The sequence below is a fragment of the Plasmopara halstedii genome (assembly GCF_900000015.1).
Source record: "Plasmopara halstedii genome assembly, contig: Scaffold_1594, whole genome shotgun sequence".
NCBI lineage: Eukaryota > Oomycota > Peronosporomycetes > Peronosporales > Peronosporaceae > Plasmopara > Plasmopara halstedii.
The window spans coordinates 500908-502066 of NW_020188505.1; the positions used below are offsets into that span (position 1 = coordinate 500908).

At 42.8% G+C, this 1159-nt stretch overlaps 1 protein-coding gene across 1 annotated transcript; it reads left to right on the forward strand.

Moving 5' to 3' along the window:
• Window positions 1–112: 112 nt before the first annotated feature.
• PHALS_01878 (uncharacterized protein) lies at window positions 113–1133 on the forward strand (the record flags this gene model as incomplete). Its single annotated transcript, XM_024716354.1, has 2 exons — window positions 113–1009; window positions 1077–1133. 2 exons carry the CDS (start codon window positions 113–115, stop codon window positions 1131–1133), a joined length of 954 nt encoding a protein of 317 aa, XP_024581961.1.
• Between the last annotated feature and the right edge of the window lie 26 nt (window positions 1134–1159).

Here is a 1159-nt window from a genome sequence, read left to right on the forward strand (position 1 = left end):
GTTTGAACACAAACATGAGCTTCACCGGCCGGCTTTGGTTGACGGCCAGACACTGGATGACAAGTTTGCTCAAGTAGTCGCGAATATCGATGTCTTCATAACAAACAGGGATATGTTGGTTGATAAGAAGAAAACGATTGATTTTCTAGCCGACGCGATAAGAATTGTCATGGATCGAAACGCCTCGGAAAATAAGATTAAGGAATTAGGTAAGGCTATGAAGTCAAGATTGGCTGACAAGATGCTGCTAGAAATCGACCCCGATTTGATTGGCAAGATAATTTCGGGCTTTGAAAAAACATTAGATGAGTCCTCTACGGACCAGGAATTGCTGGTTGAGTGGCTGGTTACGGCAATGGAGGATATCGTGGATCACACGCAAGTCTTGGGCAAGAAGCCAAGCACAATGGAGAACATTGTCATGACTTTCAAACCGTTGCTTGTTAAAATCCAGAAGTTGAAGCCATTGGTTGATGTTCCTGTTCTGAATGACAAACAAATCGTGGCTATAAACAAGAACTCGATTAAAGAGCTTGTCTCAGCCGTCAAGCAGAGTATGACTGACAAGAAAGTCTTAGATGACAATCAAGTCAAGACTGACAAACTGGTCTTCGCATCTATGGGAACTCTTCTTCCATTATTAGATGGAAGAAGCACGATGCCTGACATCATAGCGTCTGCTGTTAAATCCGAATCCAAAGAATTACAAGCTCTAGGCTCCACGTACGAAGACATTTACCTTGATCAATTGATTGAAGTCAGTGAGGCCCAAAAAATCTGGCACGACATGGGATTGGTATATTATATCAACACTCTCGGTACGGATAACGAGGCAAAACTCGCCATCACAAAACTGTTGATCAAGCTTAACGATAAAGGAGGCGCTTCTCTTGTGGACGATGTCGTGAAGACGATGAATGATCTGAATAGTAGCTATTTATATAAGTATCTACATCGGGCCGCTCTTTTCATCACGAAAAGGAAAGCAATCGATGTGCTTAAGAAACTGGTGTCTGAAAAGAATGGCAATGTGATGGATCTCATTGCCGATAATGACCGCTTTAAACTGTTCGTAGGTTATGCGACTTTTGACGAATATCCAGCGATTACAGTCCAGTACTTGCGGACAGTGACGACCAAAGAGGCAGTTCTCGCTTAT